Source organism: Bos taurus, chromosome 13 (genome assembly GCF_002263795.3).
Source record: "Bos taurus isolate L1 Dominette 01449 registration number 42190680 breed Hereford chromosome 13, ARS-UCD2.0, whole genome shotgun sequence".
NCBI lineage: Eukaryota > Metazoa > Chordata > Mammalia > Artiodactyla > Bovidae > Bos > Bos taurus.
In genome coordinates this window covers 20,161,527-20,183,567 of record NC_037340.1, presented here as the reverse complement: position 1 = coordinate 20,183,567, position 22,041 = coordinate 20,161,527, and the positions used below count along the sequence as shown (strand labels likewise).

At 40.4% G+C, this 22,041-nt stretch overlaps 1 protein-coding gene across 12 annotated transcripts in view; it reads left to right on the top strand.

Moving 5' to 3' along the window:
- Window positions 1-22,041, top strand: part of CCDC7 (coiled-coil domain containing 7) — a 266,671-nt gene that overhangs the window by 122,497 nt on the left and 122,133 nt on the right. For all 12 annotated transcript variants that reach the window (XM_059892902.1, XM_025000934.2, XM_025000939.2 and 9 more), the window contains 3 exons: window positions 2,288-2,398; window positions 14,894-14,998; window positions 20,776-20,886. In XM_059892902.1, coding sequence (XP_059748885.1) covers window positions 2,288-2,398; window positions 14,894-14,998; window positions 20,776-20,886 — 327 coding nt within the window. The remainder of the gene's footprint in view (window positions 1-2,287; window positions 2,399-14,893; window positions 14,999-20,775; window positions 20,887-22,041) is intronic.

Here is a 22,041-nt window from a genome sequence, read left to right as displayed (position 1 = left end):
CATAGGTTTACTTAGTTAAACTGAATGGAGAAATAATCTCACAGAGACATTTGCCTTACTGAAAGTCAGCAAAGATGGCTAGCATTTGTTTATCCTTTGCTTAGTAGTTGATCTGGAGACATGTCTCTAGGCACTGGTAGTCTGGTAGGTTTGCATTCTTCCATGTGCCCCACTGAAATGATCCTGAGTGCAGCAGTGCTCATCATGGCTTGGGGCTTATGTGAGTTCGAGTTCACATAGAAAATACATCTGTACTAATGATATATTCCGGAGAAGGCAATGGCACCCCACTCTAGTACTCTTGCCTGGAAAATCCCATGGACGGAGGAGCCTGGAAGGCTGCAGTCCATGGGGTCACTGAGGGTCGGACACGACTAAGCGACTTCACTTTCACTTTTCACTTTCATGCATTGGAGAAGGAAATGGCAACCCACTCCAGTGTTCTTGCCTGGAGAATCCCAGGGACGGGGAAGCCTGGTGGGCTGCCATCTCTGGGGTCGCACAGAGTCGGACATGACTGAAGTGACTTAGCAGCAATGATATATTCAGGGTTTCCCAGGTGGCACAAATGGTGAAGAACCTGTCTGACAATGCAGGAGATCCGAGATCTGCAGATTCATTTCCTGGATTGGGAAGATCCCCGGGAGGAGGGCATGGGAACCCACTCCAGTATTCTTGCCTAGAGAATGCCACAGACAGAGGAGCATGGCAGGCTACAGTCCATGGGGTTGCAAAGAGTCAGATATGACTGAAGCAATTTAGCATGCATGCAATTATGTATTCAGCAGTGGGAGCTATAAAATAGAAGTTTATGATGTCTAAAAGCACCCACACCATGGTCAGGTTTAAGTAAGGGTCAAAATGCATTACTTGTGTTCCTCTCATCCTGGTGTCAGAGTTGTGGAAATAACAGTCCTTGGTAAACTAGAAGCCAGTCTTGGGGACTAGAATCCCTAATCTTGCTTATTTTGAAAAGCCAAGTATTCTGGGTAAAAATAGAGTTGTCAGATTCATCTTAAGGTCACTGTGGAGAGCACGTTATTAGTAATAAGTTCATCACCATTTTGAGTCTCATGGGGCTGTGTTGGCCACCATGGCTCACTTCCTGGCACAAGATGTGTGCTGGAGAGTCCATCCATCCCTTCCTTGACCCTCCATTGCTGGGTAATTAGACAGTGTTTCCAGTGGCAAGGAGCTCACCATGTGTGGGCAGAAGTTTTCAGAAACCAAATGTCAGCCAGAAGAGGAAGGAGATTGTCTCAGGTGAAGGAGATTGTCTCAGGTGTTCGTGTCTTTTCTTCCTCATCCCCTCCCTTGTCCTCCTTGGACACAGTGGCCCCTGTCAGGGAACTCAGAACCAGGGGTTCTGTTGAGACACAGCCAGCAACGTGTCTGTTTCCCTCACTAAATTAACAAGAGTAGCTCCTCCTCAGGTTGCTGGTCAAGTGAAACTGAGAAACCTGGATAATTTTTCATTAGACTTGAATCTCAGAACCTGGCTATATCACGGAGTATCCATCATTGTCAGAACAGCATGAGAGCAAATAGTAGTTACTGGGTATGGCTCAAGTCAGCCATGTCTGCAGGGACTCTTGTGACCCAGTATATTGTTTTTGATATACATTTCCTGTATTTCTTGTTTTAAAAATAAGGATCTTTCATCATCATTTTTTTTTCAAATTTCCTTTATTCTTTCTTTCCTTCCTTCTTTCTTAAACCGTACTTGGTATTCTCTCTTTTAGGTTCCCCCCTCTACCATTAAGCACTGTATCCTGGAGATGCTTCCCAATCATTTCATCAGGATCTTTATCATTCCTTTTGTATTTGTTTGTACAGCTCCATATGCACATTGCACCCTACAGTCTATGTTTTTATACTTTACATATGATACTTTAGCCTACCAGTCCCCTATGCTTTATGTTTAAGTGATCTTAATATTTTACAGTTACAAATATTATGCTATGAATAACCTTGTACATGTGTATTTTCTTTGTTTGGTCTATTGAATTATATTAACTAAAAATATTGAGACAACTCAGAAAATGAGAAACTTAACATAAAACACATTTGAATTCCACGAGTATTATTTTTATGGTAAAGTACCTTTCACACACACTCATTAAGACTTCTCATAGTTTTCATGGCAGACTTCACAATATGGTGATTTTCTTCTTAACTTCATAAAAATGAGATAACTGCTGCTGTTTTCATTTTATAAATTGTAAGCTAAATGTTTCACCATAGATCTTTATTTTTATTTAGTTGATAAATTCTTCTCTTTTTGTAGCTCAAGATGAAGTACCAGATGGAAATCATATGCTTGACCATCAAGAGTTAATGTCAGAATCAGAGATTCAAGTGAAGAAAGAAAGCTTTCACACAGGGGAAAGATTTACTAGTAAGTGCAAAAACTACAGAAAATTTTATATTGTTTAAAATTAAACTCATTAGATGTTTTTATTTTGGTTTATGAAAATGTATTTGTTGAGCATATATTCATATTGAAATATTTCACTTTGACTAAAATCAGATACCATGAGATACCTAGAGAGAAGAGCAGAAATACTGATACCATTTGATTGAAATTTTTGTCCTTAAGAGCATTTTGTGACCAGAAGATGAATGGCCCAACGCCCAGTAGCTGGTTAATACCTATGTCTCCAAAGTAGTGTGCCTTTCAGCCAGCTCCCAGTAGTTATAACTACAGAAGCCCAATGGATGCCTCTATGCATGATAGGGCCCTTGTGCCATAGTCTCCATTAGCAAACAGATGTTTTGGAGATCTGTAAATCAAGCATCTGGTGATGGTCAGGAGGCCTTTTGGAGGGCCTTTTGGGTACTCTCTTGGTTGTATCCTCACTAAAATGAAGCAGCCTCTCTGGTAACCACATAGATTGGCTTCATCAAGGACTCTCTTTGGGCAAAGGAGAATGCAGGTGATCGAAAGGGTTGCACTATTTGCTGGGCCCAGTTATTTGTCAGAGTTGAATCACCCAAGTTTGAGGTCTTGTCTTCTGAAATGAGAATTCATGCCCCTTAGAGATCATGCCCAGGAATTTCACTATGGTATCAGGTAACTAAGCATGTGTACTAATGGTTCAGCCAGGAGCCACTGGTAGATTCACACAATGTCTTGTCCTTGTTGGGTGGCGTCCTTTGTGATGAGAGGACTAGCTGAGTGAAAACTAATCCTCCCTGTAGGAGCAAGCCACTTAAAATTGGTGACCTCTTTGTAGCTCAAATGGTAAAGAATCTGCCTGCGAGGCAGGAGACCAGGGTTCGATCCCTGGGTTGGGAAGTTCCTCTGGAGAAGGGAATGGCAATCCACTCCAGTATTTTTGCCTGGAGAATTCCATGGACAGAGAAGCCTGGCAGGCTACAGTTCGTGGGGTCGCAAAGAGTCAGACATGACTGAGCAACTAACACAGTCCTACACACAGACACAGTAACTAATAACAGATATGTGAGCAGTGTGGTGGCCACGTGTAGGACATGACAGCTCAGGTAGCTAGAGTTCTGAAACAGCATTGGTACAATTACTCATTTGCTTAATCCTGAAATGCTTCTCAAATGGTTTCAGAATAGCTCTGAATATACCATTACTAAAACAAATCAAGTTATAAAATGATTGCATGACTTGTTTTGTTGTCCACGTCCCCCCAAGTCACCCCACTTCCATGTCCAAGACAGGGTTTTTAGTAAATACTGGTTTGAGGAATTACTGCTTTTATTCTCCCTACAGTAGTTTCAATTCTTTAAGTTTGCTTTTTCTTTCCATTCCATCATCTTATTTGTTTTGGCCTAATTTTTATTTTGAAATACATAGAGCATGAAACTACTTCCAAAAGTTAACAATATACAAAGCAGTATGCTTAGAGGCTTCTCAGTCTTCTCTCTTCTTGTAGGTATCTATGTGCATTGTTTTGTGATAGTTTTCCTATCTTTTCTCTATTTTTTGTCTCTCCTTTATTTTTTCTCATTTCTGTTTTATTACCCAGTGTTTGCATGTTAGTTTTCCCCTTCCAGTTTTTTTACTTAATATTATTTCTAGAAATCCCTCCAAGTCATTATATAGAATTCAGTTTCATTCAGAGTATAGTACTACGTATAGCTGTTTGTAACCACAGTATTTACCATAATTTATATTATACCACAGTGTGTAATGCATACCTTAATTTAACTAATTCTCTCCCTTAATATTTTTATGGTTTTGAATATTTTGCACTTCTAAATACTGAGTTGACCAGAAAATCTATTCAGGTTTTTCCATAACATCTTACATAACGACCGGACTGAACTTTCTGGCAAACCCAATACATTGTACACGAATAACTGTGTACACATTCATCTGTATTTTTTATTCTATGAACATGTGTTGGCATAAGGTATAAATAACTTATGAAATCAAGAGACTTTTATATATATATATATATATATATATCTGTGTGTATTATTATATAATGTCTAGAAATACTATTGAAACACCTTCTTTGAGGTATACTGATTAAAAATGTTCTCATAAAAACTGCAGTGAGGGATTACCTCATGCCGGTCAGAATGGCCATCATCAAAAAATCTACAAACAATAAATGCTAAAGAGGGTGTGGAAAAAGGGAACCATCTCGCACTGTTGGTGGGAATGTAAATTCATATAGCCACTGTGGAGAACAGTATCCTGCTGCTGCTGCTAAATCGCTTCAGTTGTGTCCGACTCTGTGCGACCCCATAGACGGCAGCCCACCAGGCTCCCCCATCCCTGGGATTCTCCAGGCAAGAACACTGGAGTGGGTTGCCGTTTCCTTCTCCAATGCATGAAAGTGAAAAGTGAAAGTGAAGTCGCTCAGTTGTGTCTGACTCTTCACGACCCCCATGGACTGCAGCCTACCAGGCTCCTCCATCCTAGAATTTTCCAGGCAAGAGTACTGGAGTGGGGTGCCATTGCCTTCTCCGGTGGAAAATAGTATAGAGGTTCCTTAAATAACTAGGAATAGAGCTACCATATTACCCAGCAATCCCACTACTGGGCATATACCCTGAGGAAACCATAATTGAAAAAGACATATGTAACCCTAATGTTCATTGCAACACTATTTGTAATAGCTTCTTGCCTGGAGAATCCCCATGGGCAGAGGAGCCTGACGGGCTACAGTCCATAGTGTCACAAAGAATCAGATAGAACAGAACGACTAAGCACAGCATAGAACATGGTAGCCACCTAGATGTCCATTGATACATGAATGGATAAAAACGGTTGTGGTACATGTATACAGTGGCCATAAAACCAGACATGGAACAGTGGACTGGTTCACAATTGGGAAAGGAATATATCGAGGCTGTATATTGTCATCCTGCTTATTTAACTTATATGCAGAGTGCATCATGCAAAATGCCAGGCTGGATGACTGAAAGCTGGAATCAAGATTGCTGGGAAAAGTATCAACAACCTCAGTTATGCAGATGATAAATGGCAGAAAGAGAAGAAGAACTAAAGAGCCTCTTGATGAAAGTGAAAGAGGAGAGTGAAAAAGCTGGCTTAAAACTCAGCATTCAAAACACTAAGATCATGGCATCCAGTCCTGTCACTTCATGGGAAATAAATGGGGAAAAAGTGAAAACAGTGTCAGGTTCCATTTTCTTGGGCTCCAAAATCAATGCAGACAGTGACTGCAGCCACAAAATTAAAAGATGCTTGCTCCTTAGAAGAAAAGCTATGACAAACCTAGACAGTGTTTTAAAAAGCAGATATCACATTACCGCAAAGGTCCATATAGTCGAAGCTATGGTTTTTCCAGTAGTCATGTGTGTACAGATGTGAGAGTTGGACCATAAAGAAGGCTGAGCACCAAAGAACCGATGCTTTCAGATTGTGGTGCTCAAGACTCTTGAGACTCAGTTAGACAGCAAGTGAGATCAACCCAGTCAATCCTAAAGGAAGTCAATCCTGAATATTCATTGGAATTACTGATGCTGAAGCTGAAGCTCCAGTACTTGGGCCACCTGATGGGAAGAGCTGACTCATTTGAAAAAACCCTGATGCTTAGAAAAATTGTAGGCAGGAGGAGGAGGAGACAACAGAGAATGAGATGGTTGGATGGCATCACTGACTCAATGGACATGAATTTGATCAAACTCTGGGAGATAGTGAAGGACAGGGAAGCCTGAATGCTGCAGTCCATGGGATTACAAAGAAATGGACACGACTTAACAACTGAACAACAAAAACATGGAGGGATATGCTTATGAGAAATCATTTTATAGATTATAGGAACATTTGAAGAGTCAGTGACGAGATTTATGAGAGGCTTATTTTGGCCTTGTATTGACCAAGGAATTGGATAAAAATCCAAAAGTCAGCTAATTTGCCCCTAGTAGCTATAATTATGGAGAAGGCAATGGCACCCCACTCCAGTACTTTTGCCTGGAAAATCCCATGGACGGAGGAGCCTGATAGGCTGCTGTCCATGGGGGTCGTGAAGAGTCAGACACGACTGAGCGACTTCACTTTCACTTTTCACTTTCACGCATTGGAGAAGGAAATGGCAACCCACTCCAGGGTTCTTGCTTGGAGAATCCCAGGGACGGCGGAGCCTAGTGGGCTGCCGTCTGTGGGGTCGCAGAGTCAGACACTACTGACATGACTTAGCAGCAGCAGCAGTTATACTTAGTGTTACCAAAGAGTTTTATTTCCATCCTAAACATTGGGGCAAAATAGCTAGAAATTAAACAACAACTTTTAATTTTGATAGATAGACCGACCTTTGGTCAGCAGTACAATTGAATTGGTAGAATGGGTCTTTCAAGCCTGGTCCAGACTGTCAGCTGTCTGTTACTGTTATTTTCTTCTCCTAGCTTAGTGATGCTTGGCTTAGTTGAAGGCAGGTGCTAGGAACAGGGGTCAAAGTCCACTCAGGTGGAAGGCCTTTTCAAAATGAGAGATGTGAATCTATGAATTAATGTCTTTCAGTTTGGCTTCATATAGATTAGTTAATAATACTTGATAAGATTTTTTTCATTGTGTCTGTAAATAATCTTTTATTTGATGTCCTTTCTAATAAAATCTCTAGATTGTAATTCATTATCCTTTACATGGGCACTCGATATAAAAGTACTTAGTACTTTTTTTAAGTGTCTCAGTAAAACCCTGTCCATAATGTCATATATTTCCTTTGAACCATCATGGGTGCAAATTTCCAAAATTATTTTTCCCATTAAATCATTTTCTTAAAAGCCCAGTGTGTTAAAGAATGTACATGTTGCAGTAATGGCAGTTAGGCTTCATTAGATAGTGTTTGTTTTTGTTTGATCTAAACTGTATTTGTGTAGCTGGGTCAAAATTCCCTAGTTCTGTCGTTGTTATCTGTTTCTCTTCTTTAGTGGTTATCTCTTGAGCCTGTATAAAGAAATCTTTTATTTGGTTATCAAGGTTAATGGAGAGAAGTAGACATTTTCAAGCCTGGACAGGATTAATATTTAAAACTGCCTGTTTTGTTGCAGCATCAGCAAGCTGATTTGTTTTAGCTTCTGTAGTGTCAGATTTGGAATGAGTGCCCTATTGTTTCAATAATTGCTAACTGTTTTGGCACCTATATTACAAAACATTTTTAAAGTTCTCCTGAGGAGGTTAAAAAGCTCATTGTTTTAATAGCATTCCAAAATTATGTGCCATTTCAAAAGCATAGTGACTGTCACATAAATATTTGTTATCCTGGTCTTTAGCTAGTTTACAAGCTAGAGTTAAGAGTTTTAATTTGGCTTGTTATGTTGCGTTTGTTTCTGATAAATAAAAGTTTTTAATTATGTCCGCTGTGGATATTATTGCATATCCAGCTCAGTAAGGTCCCTGTTTATCCTTTAAGTAGGACCCATCTGTAAATTAAATTAGATCAGCCTTATCAGTAAGGAGCTTACCTTATCAATAAGCATCTCAAAGATGGAGAAGCTCCATACAGTCAGCAAAAACAAGACCGGGAGCTGACTGTGGCCAGGATCATGAACTCCTTATTGTCAAATTAAGACTTAAATTTAAGAAAGTGGGGAAAACCACTAGACCATTCAGATATGACCTAAATCAAATCCCTTATGACTATACAGTGGAAGTGAGAAGTAGATTTAAGGGACTAGATCTGATAGAGTGCCTGATGAACTATGGACGGAGGTTTGTGACACTGTACAGGAGACAGGGATCAAGACCATCCCCAAGAAAAAGAAATGCAAAAAAGCAAAATGGCTGTCTGAAAAGGCCTTACAAATAGCTGTGAAAAGAAGAGAGGCAAAAAGCAAAGGAGAAAAGGAAAGATATACCCATTTGAATGCAGAGTTCCAAAGAATAGCAAGGAGAGATAAGAAAGCCTTCCTCAGTGATCAGTGCAAAGAAATAAAGGAAAACACCAGAATGGGAAAGACTAGAGATCTCTTCAAGAAAATCAGAGATACCAAAGGAACATTTCATGCAAAGATGGGCTCGATAAAGGACAGAAATGGTATGGACATAACAGAAGCAGAAGATATTAAGAAGTGGCAAGAATACACAGAAGAACTGTACAAAAAAGATCTTCACGACCCAGATAATTACAAAGGTGTGATTACTCACACTCACCTAGAGCTGGACATCCTGGAATGTGAAGTCAGGTGAGCCTTAGGAAGCATCACTACGAACAAAGCTAGTGGAGGTGATGGAATTCCAGTTGAGCTATTTCAAATCCTGAAAGACAATGCTGTGAAAGTGCTGCACTCAATATGCCAGCAAATTTGGAAAACTCAGCAGTGGCCACAGGACTGGAAAAGGTCAGTTTTCATTTCAATCCCAAAGAAAGGCAATGCCAAAGAATGCTCAAACTACCGCACAATTGCACTTTGTTTGAATTTGCTTTCTAACATAATTTCTGTAGTCTAAAATAAATACAAAATAAATAGCATGTCATTTCCAAAAAAGCATAAAGTGAGAAATGCATATTAAAATGATGTATAACATAGCCATATTTATTTAAGAATGTATTCCAGTATCAAATGGCAAAGTTCAACTTAAAACTTCAATTATTTTTGCACCAACCTAATATTAACAGAAAATATTAAGAAAACTCAGAAAAAGAGCAACTAGTGTTTGAAATCTAGGAATATTAATAACAATAAAATACTTTCCACACACTCTCTTTTAGACTCTTCTTATAGTTTTCATAGCAGATCACACATTATAGTTATCTAATGATAACTGCATAAACTGAGAGAAACTGCCATAGTTCACATGTATAAATTTGCCATGTAGGGATTTCCCAGTAGATTTTTTTTTTTATCTAGTGGGCTGAATTCTTTATGTAGCTCAGGGTGAAGTACCAAACGGAAATGGTATGCCTGTACATCAAGGCTCAGTGTCAAAATCAGAGACTCAAGTGAAGAAACCAAGCTTTCACAAAGGGGAAAGGCTTAGTAGTAAGTGCAAAAGCTGCAAAAAGCTTTATATTGCTTTAATTAAACTCATTAGAAGATGTTTTTATTTTGGTTCATATTATACATTTTGAGCATAAATTTTATAGAAATTCTATACTTTCACTAAGGTATGAATACCATGAGATAATTAGAGGAAAAAAAGCAAGTATATTGATGCCTTTGTTGGAATTTCTGTCCTTAATATTATTTTGTGACTAGAAGATGAATGCCTCAAGGACAAGAGCAGGTGAATAATTGTCTCTCCACAGTTGTGAGCCTTTCAGCCAACTCCAGGTAGTTATGGGAACAGAAGCCCAGTGGATTTCTAAACATGTGGCAGGGGTCTTTTGCCATAAATTCCAGTGGAAAGGGATGTTTCTGATATAAGAGGCATGTTGGAGGACTTTTAGGGTACCCTCTTTGTTGTATCCTCACTGAAATGAAACAGCCTTTTTGGTAACATCATTGATCAATTTCATCAAAGACTGCTCCTAGGTAACTTCTAGTGCAAGTGGTTGCAGAGTCCCACTAACTGCTGGGCTTCTTTTCATTTGTTGGAACTGAATAGCGCAAGGTTATGGTATGCCTCTTGGAGATCACACTCAGGAGTTTCAATAGGGTACGAGGTACATAAGTGTGTGTACTAATGGCCCAGCCAAGAGCCACTGGTGGGTCCACAGGGCATCTAATGCTTGTTGTATGTGTCCTTGTCTGGGTCCACTTGAGTGAAAACTATTCCTCCCTGTAAGAGCAAGGCCACTTAGAAATCGTGACCTGTGCACTGATTACAGATACTGGAGCTGTTTGGTGGCCATGTACAGGACAGTAGTAAGATATCGCAAGTCCTATATAAGCTTAAACTGACTGGGATCACTTGTATGCAGATGAAAGCATACAAAGTACATACAAAGTGTATTGGATTTATCAGGTTTGGGACTTCGAGTACCTTTACTTTGGAGAATCACCTGTATGTCAGTTACAGTGGCAGGGTACCATCAAGGCTCAGGGCTGTACTATAGCATTGACCTACCAGAATTGGTAACATGTGTATGAGGCTGTGTGCAATGATCAAGTTTGTTATTCCGATGAGAAAAGTCTCATAGGGACATTTCTATTCATTAAGCTTAGCAATGAGAACAGTTAAATCTTTTCTTCCCATGAATTTGTTGGATAAGACATAGGAGACACTGTTTAGTCTGGAGGTTCTCAGTCTTATCTGTGCCCCGAAAACTGCCCCTAAATGCAGCAGGTCCCATCAGGGCTTAGGCTGAATGTAAGTGCAGGTTCACTCACATAAGAACTACATCTGTGTCAACAAACATTCAGTAGTGGAAGCCATGCAAATGGAGTTCTGTGGTTGCCTGACAGGATACACTCAAAGGTAGGCTTTGATCTAGGGTGTCCTTAGTAATGGCCTCCAATGAACAACCAGAGAGAGTTGTCTTTTTCCCTCAGTATCTGGTGTTGGAGGTCATGGTCACCTCTGCACCAGTCACCAAATGACTCTAGAAATACAATATCCCTGCTCCCTACTTTGAGTTCTGACTTTGGCACACATGCTCAGATAACCACTGATGATGTTGGAATATTGACCTAATCCCTAATGTTGCTTATGATTTAAAGCTGGGAGGTTTGAATAAAAATAACGGAGGCTTCTCTGACTCACGTCAGTGTCACTTGGAGCAGAGGGAGGAGCATTTGTGTCAATATTAGTTACAGGTGCCATCGCAATTTGGACTTTAGTGAGGAAGTGTGCTGGGACTCATTGACCACTACTCGACTAGGAGCTCTTTGGTAAAATGCCTGTTAATATTCTCCTTGAGGCCCCAGTGGTTAGGAACTAGACCTAGAGATTTCTTTGGGAAAATTTTTAACTAGATCATCTAGGGGTGGGTGTCCATTAGCATTTTTAGGTCTGTTCAATGGTCAATTAGTACTGTTTTGTTGGTAGTTACTTTTCCCATGTCTTGAAATTTGTCAGTCATTGTGCCGTGAACCAACAGACATCACCTTATAAGTAAGTTTAACTGAGCTCAAAAACCAGTGAAGTTGGCCTGAAGGAAAGTAAATAGAAATATGAGTCTTATCAGAAATATTTTTAATGTCCTCACTCCACCTGTGACTTTAGAGACCACCAGTGTGGCTCATGGAGCCTTTAAGAAAACCTCTGCAAGTGATGATCCAAGTGTGTTTTTCAAGGCAAGGGGAATTCCAGTGTAAGGGCTCTTCTGTTGGAGCCAAACATGCACTCAGCCAAGGAAGGGAAAGGTCCTAGGTGCTCACGTCTCTGATCCCTCTTTTCCTCTACCTCACTGGGCAATAAGGGACTGGCACATCATACAGTTCATTGTACAGTGAGAGGCCCTACAGTGTACGGTCTCCCTCACCTAGTTTAATAAAATGACTTCCTCTTCATGCAGGCAGACTACCTTAGTCACTGATGTTTCTCTAAGTTGCTAGGCAGAGCAATCCTCAGGACCTTGTATGTTTTTAATTAAAGTATGAATCTCAACAACTCACTGCCCATAGACTGTTAGTTCCAGGACATACTAAAGCTGACAGTGGTTCCAGGGTGCAATTCAGCATGCAGGGCCTCCAAAGACTCTGGACCCATTAGTAGCTGTAAAGTTGCTTCTCTAATTTTCTCAAAGCCTATGTGTCATTGAGCATCTTGGTAGGTGAATCAGAGGCTAAGGGAATAGACAGTTGTTCTACTTCAGAACTGAAAAGTTATGCAAATAATCCAGGCACAGATGATGGATTAAGATGAGGCATACAGTGGAATATTACTCAGTCATGAAAAGCGTGAAATACTGCTATTTGCAGCAACATGTGCAGACCCAGAGAGTATTATATAGAGAGACAAGTCAACAGAGACAGGCAAATACTGTATGATACCACTTATATTTAGATTCTAAAAAACAAATGTGTATACAAAATAGGAACAGACTCACATATATAGAACACAAACTTGCGGTTATCAGAAGGGAGATGAAGGATGGGAAGCACCATCAGGGGTTTAGGATGAACAGATACAAACTACTGTGTATAAAATAGGTAAGCAACAACAATGTACTATATAGCACAGGGAATTATATTCATTATCTTGTAATATAGTCTGCAAAAATAGTGAATCACTATGCTGTACACCTGAAACTAACACAATATTTTAAGTCAACTTCAATTTGATGAAAACGTTGGAAATAACACAGTAGCACTTTCCACATCCCTGTGGCATCAACTTTAGTAGAGTCATTTCCCTGCTAGCAGAGTGCCTTGTGGGTCTCTGGTAGCTCCCTCACCACCATGTCCTGCATGCTGGTTGGTACTTCCCAAAGTGTTCCCTCCACACAAGCACTGGGCTTCGTTGACCACAGTGCTCCTTGTGCTAACTTGGTAATCAGAGAAAAGAAATGCTAGTTTCTGAATAGGCCTATTAGCATAGCAACTGAACCCAAGGTTACAATGAACCATTTATTATTCACTTACCCTCAGGGTGTAGGCTGTAGATCAGACAGGGAAGATCACCAGCTCCATTGTGTTCCCTTTCACACCATGGAAGAGCCCCTGCCAAGGGGCAGACCACATCAGTGCAGACTGAGGTGAGGGGTGGCCTCCCAGCTGAAGGAACCCCAAACAAAAGGCTCCTTCCATTTTATGGATCCCAGGGCCCCAGTAGCTAGGGTTCTAAAGAGCATCAGCATGATTACTCATTTGCTGCATCCTGTAATGCTTCACACATGGTTTCAGAATACTTTGCACATACTGTTAGGACAACAGCCAAGTTTGAAAATGATCTCATGACTTGACTGTCATTGACTTTCCCCTACCCACCCCACTTCCATATCCAACTGTGAGGGTTTGTATTAAATACCATACCAATGAATTACTGCTTTTATTTTGCTTTCAGCAGATTCATATCATTTACTTTTTCTTTCTACTCCATCTTCTTACCCTTATGGCTTAATTATACTTTGAAATATATAGGGCATGAATCTACTTCCAAAAGTTAAAAAATTGTACAAAGAGATATTTTTACAGGCTTATCCTTCTTTTTTCAATCTTCCTTCTCATCTTGTACCCAACCAAGTACATTGATTTATGATACTTTTCCTGGGTTTGACCTATTTATTTATCTTTCCTTGTTTTTTCTCATTTCTTTTTCTTCCTTACCCAAAGTTTACATGCTAGATTTTCCCTTTTTAGTTTTTTTTTTAACTTAACTTTATTCCTAGAAATCCCTTATAGAAATCCCTGTAAGTCAGTATATAGAGATTAATTTCATTCAGATTATAGGTCTAGGTACAGCTGTTTGTCCCACAGTGTTTACCATAATTTATATTATAAATCAGTGGGTAATATATACCTTAGTTTATTTAACTGAATTTTTATCCTTAAAATTTATATGGTTTAGGGTATTGTACATTTACAAACTTGTTGTAATGAGGAACCATGGACATATTCATTTGTATTTTTAGTTAAATAAGCCTGTACTGGCCTATAGTATAAATAACCTAGGAAAACTTGAGACCTTATATATATATATATATGTGTGTGTGTGTGTGTGTGTGTGTGTGTGCATATCTAAACACAGACACATGTATATAAAATGTCCAGAAATATTACTGAAACAGCTTCTTTATGGTATACCAGTTAAAAATGTTCTCATAATGTTTATTTCACATCTGACATTATGGTTCAGTTCAGTTCAGTCACTCAGTCATGTCCGACTCTTTGCGACCCCATGAATCACAGCACGCCAGGCCTCCCTGTCCATCACCAACTCCCGAGTTCACCCAAACTCATGTGCGTCGAGTCAGTGATGCCATCCAGCCATTTCATCCTCTGTCGTCCCCTTCTCCTCCTGCCCCAATCCCTCCCAGCATCAGGGTCTTCTCCAATGAGTCAACTCTTCACATGAGGAGGCCCAAGTATTGGAGTTTCAGCCTCAGCATCAGTCCTTCCAATGAAAACCCAGGACTGGTCTCCTTTAGAATGGACTGGTTGGATCTCCTTGCGGTCCAAGGAACTCACAAGAGTCTTCTCTAGCACCACAGTTCAAAAGCATCAATTCTTTGGTGCTCAGCTTTCTTCACAGTCCAACTCACACATCCATACATGACTACTGGAAAAACCATAGCCTTGATTAGACGGACCTTTGTTGGCAAAGTAATATCTCTGCTTTTTAATAAGCTATCTAGGTTGGTCATAACTTTCCTTCCAAGGAGTAAGCATCTTTTAATTTCATGGCTGCAATCTGCAGTGATTTTGGAGCACAAAAAAATAAAGTCTGACACTGTTTCCCCATCTATTTCCCATGAAGGGATGGGACCCATTATGGTAATTTACTTATAAAAACTTTGTCAAAATATGAGAATATATGCTGTATGTTGTTACAAATTTGAAATCTAGAGAATTCTTAGTAGATCTGTTTTTCTATAAAGGAACTCAGTATATTTCTTTTATGTAGCTTATGATGATGCTCCAGACAAAACTCCTGTGCTTCAGCATCAAGAATCAGTGCCAAAACTTCCAATACAGGAACAGAAAACTTCCAAAGGAGGAGAACACATCAGTAAGTGTAACAATTACTATCATTGCTATTTTAGTCCCTAAGTCATATCCGGCTTTTTTGTGAACCCATGGATTATAGCCCACCAGGCTCCTCTGTCCATGGGATTTCCTAGGCAAGAATACTAGAGTGGGTTGCCATTTACTTCTCCAGGGGATCTTCCCAACCCAGTGATTGAATTTGTGTCTCCTGCATTGGCAAGCGGATTCTTTACTGCTGAGCCACCTGGGAAGCCCATAAAATTATAGATGCCTTTAAATTAAAAAAAAAAAAGTCTCATCATATCTTTTTTCTTTAGTTCAGGAATATATGTTTGAACGTTTAATTTATAGTAATTTTACACTTTGATCTAACTCTGAATAGTATAAAACAACTACAGAGGAAGAACCATTTAGCATTTGGTTGGAATTTCTTCTGAATAGACTATTTCATGGAGAGACTTCTGCATTCAGTGTTCACCAAGGCCCAAAACTTGTATGCAGTCTTTGAAAGGGTGTCTGCTTTCAGCCAGCAAATACAAGATTAGGGATCTGAGAGCCAGGTGGGCACCTCTGATGTGTGGCCATGTTCTTTTGCCACAGACTCTAATAGGCATCAGAAAGGTTACTGAGACCTGTAACTTAAAAGGCTGTGGATTTGATGAAAGGAAAAGTGTTGCCTGTGTAGGCATTTGCAGGGCCTCCAGGGCATTCTGTTGTCAGGCCCCACTCAGCATGCAGGTCTTTTTGGTAACCTGGTCTCTGGGTGCTGTCATTAAGGTGACCCTGTAGGGGGATGTGTGAGTACCAGTGTCTGCTACCATATGTGAATCCCACCAGTCATTGGGCATCCTTTGTATTGTTGGGACTGAGAGTCTGAGCATGACTAAAACTTGGCAGTTATTGCCTCCTGAGAGAGACCTACTCTCCTTTCGCAGTTTATTCCCAGGAATTTCCCATGAGTCATAGGTCCTTATCCCTTGTCCATGATAATGTCCTAGACATAGTGCCACATGTGGGTCAAAATGGCATCCAGTTCTGGTTGGGTAGTACCCTTGCCTGTACCATGTAGGAGACATTGATTATATGTGGAGGTTGGTGCTCCATCTGGGAGTTGGACTTTCCTGCTCAACCTTCTGGAAGGACATTTGTTCAGTCTCTTAGTTGTGTCTGACTCTTGGCAACCCCATGAACTGCAGCATGCCAGGCTTCCCTGTCCTTCACTATCCCCCAGAGTTTGCTGAAACTCATGTCCATTGTGGAGAAGACAATGGCACCCCACTCCAGTACTCTTGCCTGGAAAATCCCATGGATGGAGGAGCCTGGTAGGGTACAGTCCATGGGGTCGAGAAGAGTCAGACACAGCTGAGCAACTTCACTTTCACTTTCATGCATTGGAGAAGGAAACGGCAACCCACTCCAGCATTCTTGCTTGGAGAATCCCAGGGACAGGGGAGCCTAGTGGGCTGCCGTCTATGGGGTCGCAGAAAGTTGGACACGACTGACGCAACTTAGCAGCAGCAGCATGACCATTGAGTCAGTAATGTCATCCAACCAACACATAAAACACATTTTTAGATATCCCCTTCTTCTCCTGCCACAATCTTCCCCAGCATCAGGGTGTTTTCCAATGAGTCAGCTCTTCACATCAGGTAGCCAGAGTAGTGGAACTTCAGCTTAAGCATCAGTCCTTGCAATGATATTCAGGGTTGATTTCCTTTAGGATTGACTGGTTTGATCTCCTTGTTGTCCAAGGGACTCTTGAGAGTCTTCTCCAGCACCATATTTCAAAAGCATCATTTCTTTGTAGTTCAGCCTTCATTATGGTCCAAATTCTCACATCCATCCATGACTAGTGGAAAAACCATAGCTTTGACTAGATGGTCCCATAATTTCATCACTCCACTAGCCGTAATGCTTCCTAAAGCCCACTTGACTTCACATTTCAGGATGTCTGACTCTAGGTAAGTGACTAACAATTGTGCTTATTTGGGTCATTGAGACTTTTTTATACATTTCTGTGTATTCTTGCCACCTCTTCTTAATCTCTTCTGCTTCTGTTAGGTCCTTGCCATTTCTGTCCTTTATTGTGCCCATGTTTGCATGAGATGTTCCCTTGATATCTCCAATTTTCTTGAGGAGATCTCTAGTCTTTCCTATTCTATCGTTTTCCTCTATTTCTTTGCATTGTTTGTTTAAGAAGTTTTTCTTATCTCTCCTTGCTATTCTCTGGAACTCTGCATTCTTTTGAATATATCTTTCCCTTTCTCCTTTGCCTTTTATATCTCTTTTTTTCTCAGCTCTTTATAATTCCTCCTCAGACAACCATTTTGCCTTCTTGATTTCTTTTTCTTTTTGGATAATTTTGGTCACCGCCTCCTGTACAATGTTACGAATCTCCGTCCATAGTTCTTCAGGCAGTCTTTCTATCAGATCTAATCCCTTACATCTATTATTCACTTCCACTGTATAATCATAAGGGATTTGATTTAGATCATATCTGAATGGCCTAGTGGTTTTCCCTACTTTCTTCAATTTAAGTCTGAATTTTGCAATAAGGACTTCATGATCTGAGCCACAGTTAGTCAGCTCCGGGTCTTGTTTTTGCTGACTGTATAGAGCCTCTCCATCTTTGGCTGCAGAGAATATAATCAGTCTGATTTTGGTATTGACCATCTAGAGAAATCCATATGTAGAATCGTCTCCTGTGTTGTTGGAAGAGGGTGTTTACTATGACCAGTGGGTTCTCTTAGCAGAACTCTGATAGCCTTTGCCCTGCTTCATTTTGTACTCCAAGGTCAAACTTGGCTGTTACTCCAGATTTCTCTTGACTTCCTTCTTTTTCATTCCAATTCCCTATGATGAAAAGGACATTTTTTTTTTTTTTTTTGGTGTTAGCTTAAAAGGTCTTGTAGGTTTTCATAGAACTGTTCAGCATTTCAGCATTAGGGTTTGGGGACATAGTCTTGGTTTACCGTGATGTTGAATGGTTTGCCTTGGAAATAAATCAAGATCATTCTGTCGTTCTTGAGATTGTACCTAAGTACTGCATTTCAGACAATAACATTAAAGGTGTAGTAAAACCTGTTATAGAAAAGCCAAAGTGAACCTGATGATCTTGTAGACAGGGATGCTGTAAAGGGCATTTGTAATATGAATTGCTTCATACCTATTTCCTTCAGCTGGGTCAAGAGCCTCTAGGGAAGTTACAGTGTCATTACATCAGGCCAGTGTCCTGATCTGTACCACAGCATTAAGCTGCCTATAGTTAAGTCTGTAGGCAGGTAAGGCCATATGCACAGATTGTCTTAGCTGTTGAATGGAGAAGGAATCTCACAGAGATGTTTGGTTCACTCAAACAGGGCAGGCATTACTTTTTCTCTTATTAGTAGTTGTTTCTGGAGACAAGTCTGTAGGCACTGGTAGTCTGGTAGGTTTACAGTCTTCCATGTGCCCCACTGAAATGATTCTGAGTACAGCAGTGCTCATCACGGCTTGGGGCTGATGTGAATTGGAGTTCACACAGAAAATATATCTGCACTAATTATGTATTCAGTTGTGGGGGCTATGAAATAGAGGTTTATAATGCCCAAAGGCACCTGCAGAATGGTCAGGTTTAATTAAGGGTCAAAAAGCATTACTTTTCATCATGGCATCCTCTCATCATGGTATCAGAGTTGTGGAGATAATAGTTATTGGTAAAGTAGAAGCCAAATGGCCCAATAGATGGGCTCCCCTCTTTGCCACTTTGAAGTCTGAGTTGGCTTATATCATCAGATGCTGCTGGGGACAAAAGGATGTTAGTCTAATCCCTCATCTTATTTATTTTGAAAAGCCAAGTGTTCTAGGTAAAAATAGAGTTAAGGTCACTGTGGGTAGCAGGGGACTAGCTGGTCATCAGTAATAAATTTCATCAATGTTTTGAGTCTCACAGGGCTGTGTTGGCCTCCATGGTTCACTTTATGGCACAAGATGAGTGGTAGAGAGTCCATCCATCCCTTCCTTGAGCCTCCATTGCTGGGTAACTAGACAGCGTTTCCAGTGGCAGGGAGCTCACCATGCATGGACAGTTTTCAGAAAATAAATGTCAGCCAGAGGAATAAGGAAATTGTCTCAGGTGTTTGTGTCTTTTTTCCGCATCCCCTCCCTTGTCCTCCTTGGACACAGTGGCCCCTGTCAGGGAACTCAGAACCAGGGGTTCTGTTGAGACACAGCCAACAAGGTGTCAGTGTCCCGCCCTAAATTAAGAAGAGTAGCTCCTCCATGGTGGAGTCTGTATAGTCTCCTCTGGTTGCTGGTCAAGTGAAACTGAGAAACCTGAATTCTCTTTCATTAGACATGAGTGTCAGAAATTCACCACATCTTGGAGTATACATCAGTGTCATAGATAGGCTGAGAGTAAATAGTAGTCACTAGGTATGGCTTAGCCAGCCATGTCTGCAGTGACTTTTATGAGCTACTGGCACAGTGGTAAAGAATCCACCTCCCAACACAGGAAACTCAGGAGACATGCATTGCATCCATGGGTCAGGAAGATCCTTTGTAGTAGGAAATGGCAACCCACTCCATTAACCTTGCTTAGAAAATTCCATGGACAGAAAAGCCTAGCAGTCCATGAAGTCGCAAAGAATCAGATGCAACTAAGCACACATATGGGTATGTTGTTTTTGGTTTATATTTCCTGTATTTATTTTTTTTATAATTTTATTTTTGGATGTTTTGGGTGTTCACTGCTGTGGGGGCTCTTCTCTAGTTGTGACGAGCGGGGGCTACCCTCTAGTTGTAGTGTGAGGCCTTCTCGTTGTGGTGGCTTCTCTTGTTGAGGAGCATAGGCTGTAGGGCACACAGATTTCAGTAGTTGCGGCACATGGGCTCTAGAACACAGGCTTAATAGTTGTAGCACATGGGCTTGGTTGCTCCGAGGCATGTGGGATCCTCCCAGATTAGGGATCAAACCACATCTCCTACATCCACAGGCAGATTCTTTACCACTGAGCCACCAGGGAAGCCCCCTCCTTTATTTCCTTTTTTATAGATTAGCATCTTTTGTCATTTTTAAAAATTCCCTTTCATTTTTTTCTTAAAAGATGGCACACTAGGTATTCTCTCTTTAAGGTTTTTTTTTTGGTCCATTAAAAGTTAATTCCTAGAAATGCTTCCAAGTCAGTTTGTTGGGATCTTCATTCCTTTTATACCTGTTTGTCCAGGTATTTGTACAACTGTGTGCCACTTTATAGCCCATAGTCTGTATTTTCATAGTTTACATTTGTTACTTTAGCTACCAGTCTCCTATGCTGGCATGTTTAAGTGATTTTGAGTTTTTTGTAATTATAAATATGCTGCTATGCATTACCTTACACATATGTATTTTCTTTGTTTGATCTATCAATATATATTAGGCAAAAACAATAAGAAATATCCGAAGATGAGAGTCTACTATAAAACATATTTGAAGTCTAGAAATATTAATGATGTGGTAAAATACCTTCCTTACGTTCATTAAGACTCTTCCTAGTTTTCACATAAGATCTCACATTATAGTGATGTTCTTGTACCTTCATGACAACCCGCTCCATTGCTCTTGCCTGGAGAATCCCAGGGACGGAGTAGCCTGGTGGGCTGCCATCTATGGGGTCGCACAGAGTCGGACACAACTGAAGTGACTTAGCAGCAGTAGCAGCAGCAGCTGCTGTTCACTCTTATAACAGCAGCTGCTGTTATAAATTTGAAATCTAGGGATTTCTCAATAGATCTCTCTTTTTTTTTTTTAATTTAGTGGGCTTAATTCTTCTCTCTGTACAGCTCAGGATGAAGTACTAGATGGAAATCCTATGTTGGAGCATCAAGACTCCAGGTCAAAATCAGAGATTCACGTGAAGAAACCAAGTTTTCACAAAGGGGAAACACTTACTAGTAAGTATAGTTAGATAGCATCACCGACTCAATGGGCAGGAGTTTAAACAAACTCTGGGTAATATTGGAGAACAGAGGACCCTGGTGTGCTGCAGTCCATGGGGTTGCTAAGAGTTGGACACGACTTAGGAACTGAAGAACAATGAAAACTACAGAAAAGTTTTAATTATTATAAATTAAGCTCATTAGAAGATGTTTTTATTTGGTTTCATGATTATATATGTTTGAGGTATATTTTATAGAAATCATACACTTTGACTAAACAGTGAATACCATAAGCTACTTAGAGAAAAAAGCAGAAATATTGATACCTTGGGTTGAAAATTCTATTCTTTTTTTTTTTTTAAACTTTACATAATTGTATTAGTTTTGCCGAATATCAAAATGAATCTGCCACAGGTATACATGTGTTCCCCATCCTGAATCTTCCTCCCTCCTCCCTCTCCATACCATCCCTCTGGGTCGTCCCAGTGCACTAGCCCCAAGCATCCAGTATCGTGCATTGAACCTGGCATCTCGTTTCATACATGATATTTTACACGTTTCAATGCCATTCTCCCAAATCTTCCCACCCTCTCCCTCTCCCACAGAGTCCATAAGACTGTTCTATACATCAGTGTCTCTTTTGCTGTCTCGTACACAGGGTTATTGTTAGCATCTTTCTAAATTCAATATATATGCGTTAGTATACTGTATTGGTGTTTTTCCTTCTGGCTTACTTCACTCTGTATAATAGGCTCCAGTTTCATCCACCTCATTAGAACTGATTCAAATGTATTCTTTTTAATGGCTGAGTAATACTCCATTGTGTATATGTACCACAGCTTTCTTATCCATTCATCTGCTGATGGACATCTAGGTTGCTTCCATGTCCTGGCTATTATAAACAGTGCTGCGATGAACATTGGGGTACATGTGTCTCTTTCCCTTCTGGTTTCCTCAGTGTGTATGCCCAGTAGTGGGATTGCTGGATCATAAGGCAGTTCTATTTACAGTTTTTTAAGGAATCTCCACACTGTTCTCCATAGTGGCTGTACTAGTTTGCATTCCCACCAGCAGTGTAAGAGGGTTCCCTTTTCTCCACACCCTCTCCAGCATTTATTATTTGTAGACTTTTGGATCGCAGCCATTCTGACTGGTGTGAAGTGGTACCTC